We start from the raw sequence: 1,575 nt of genomic DNA on the forward strand, positions 1-1,575 counted from the left end.
TTTTTAGGAAAAGGGAAATTACTCCGAGAGGGAAATTTGTATGGTCCTCCTCTTTCTCTGATATTAACTGGAAAATAACATAGCTCCTTCCACACAACTTTGCTATTTCTAACAAAATAAAAGAAATACATATTACAACATATTTTTTGAATGTACATTTTCAGATATTTTGGAAAGAACTTGATTATTCTAATTCCAAAATTTAACAAACACAAAACCAAATTTTCCAAAGGTCGACATTTCTTCCGTGTTTGAAAATGATTTTAAAAATTCCTTTGATTCCCAAAGAATCAACAATAAAAAATGTATACAGACACTGCTAACGTAATTCGGGAAATATTTGGAGAGACATGTAATATATCTTTTTTTTTTTAATCTCTTCTGTTATTAATTTAAGTTAAAGTATGTCATATCTTAATTCCCAGCTGGAACTATCATCGAACACTTATTTTGGAGATACCGTCCTATATCTTGTGTATTTTTTGTCAATGTTTTGTAATTTGCAACTTTTCAAAAAAGTTTTAGATTGGGGAAAAAAAACGTATCTATTACTTCCAGAAAATTCTTCGGTATTTACTATATGATCTAGTTTAGGATTCTCTAATGTTTTAAATATATAAATAAGTATTCTTGGTATCGTTATTAAATAGTTTTCGGCGACCCGGATCTTAATATTCTGTTTGCGCATGCGCAGGACGGGTCCTGCTTCCGGTGACAACCAGGAAGTGAAACAACAGCAGAAAAACATGGCTTCAAGGTTACTGCTTCGCAGCGCGTTCAGAGCCGCAACCAGCCGGCCGGTTGCCCGGACTCCCGCTGCTGTCCGGGGGATGGCTGCTGGGGGTAAACATCCTCTTCTGTCTCTAAAAGCCACTGAAGTCAGCGAGCATCGGTGTTTCTGACCGATTCCCGCCGCTTCTTCCGTTCAGATGAGCTCATCTAGAACAGGCGGAAGTCTTCCTGCTTTGGAGTCTATAGTGTTAGAGGCTCTGTTACACAGAATTAGTGCTTATTGATCAATTACATGAAGATGTATTATAAATAATACAACACTATATATATCTATGAAGTTGTATGAGTTTCTCATCAGTTTTGAAGCATGTTAGGTGGTAAAGAAGTTATTACTGTTTAATTTTTCAGCTGTTTACAAGCTACAGAACTCCTGATTTTTATTATGAAAATGAAACAGAGAAGAGTTCATGTAGAAAAAAGCTGTGCTCTCATTGTTGATGTTGATGTGACTGAGGTTTTAATAGAGATTTTCCATCAGGTATCCCCACTGATGAGGAGCAGGCCACCGGGCTGGAGAAGATCATCATGAAGGCCATGAAGGAGGGAGCCGTAAGTGTCGCCTCATCTGTTTGAAACCTGATGCATCAGCCACTGCTGCAGAACCCCAGTCATGGAGATGGTTTTATAAATATTCTGCATGTTTAGGAACAGGTGCATTGAGAGGCATCTGCACTACATTAGGGTTTATCACAGCAAATCTAGAAAATATTCAGCGTACTCAACTTTCTGAGGCTGGAATTGCTGCTAAAGGTGGATTCAATTCAAAAATACTTTATTAATCCC

General features: G+C 37.4%; 1 protein-coding gene across 1 annotated transcript in view; it reads left to right on the top strand.

Moving 5' to 3' along the window:
- Positions 1–671: 671 nt before the first annotated feature.
- The window catches only part of LOC107103128 (cytochrome c oxidase subunit 5B, mitochondrial-like), a 3,775-nt gene continuing 2,871 nt past the window's right edge, over positions 672–1,575 (top strand). The window contains exons 1-2 of the mRNA XM_015402663.1: positions 672–843; positions 1,271–1,341. Of these exons, the coding sequence (XP_015258149.1) occupies positions 687–843; positions 1,271–1,341 (228 nt within the window). The 5' untranslated portion in view covers positions 672–686. The remainder of the gene's footprint in view (positions 844–1,270; positions 1,342–1,575) is intronic.

This window comes from Cyprinodon variegatus, unplaced genomic scaffold, assembly GCF_000732505.1.
Source record: "Cyprinodon variegatus isolate N-32 unplaced genomic scaffold, C_variegatus-1.0 Scaffold1380, whole genome shotgun sequence".
NCBI classification, from domain to species: Eukaryota; Metazoa; Chordata; class Actinopteri; order Cyprinodontiformes; family Cyprinodontidae; genus Cyprinodon; species Cyprinodon variegatus.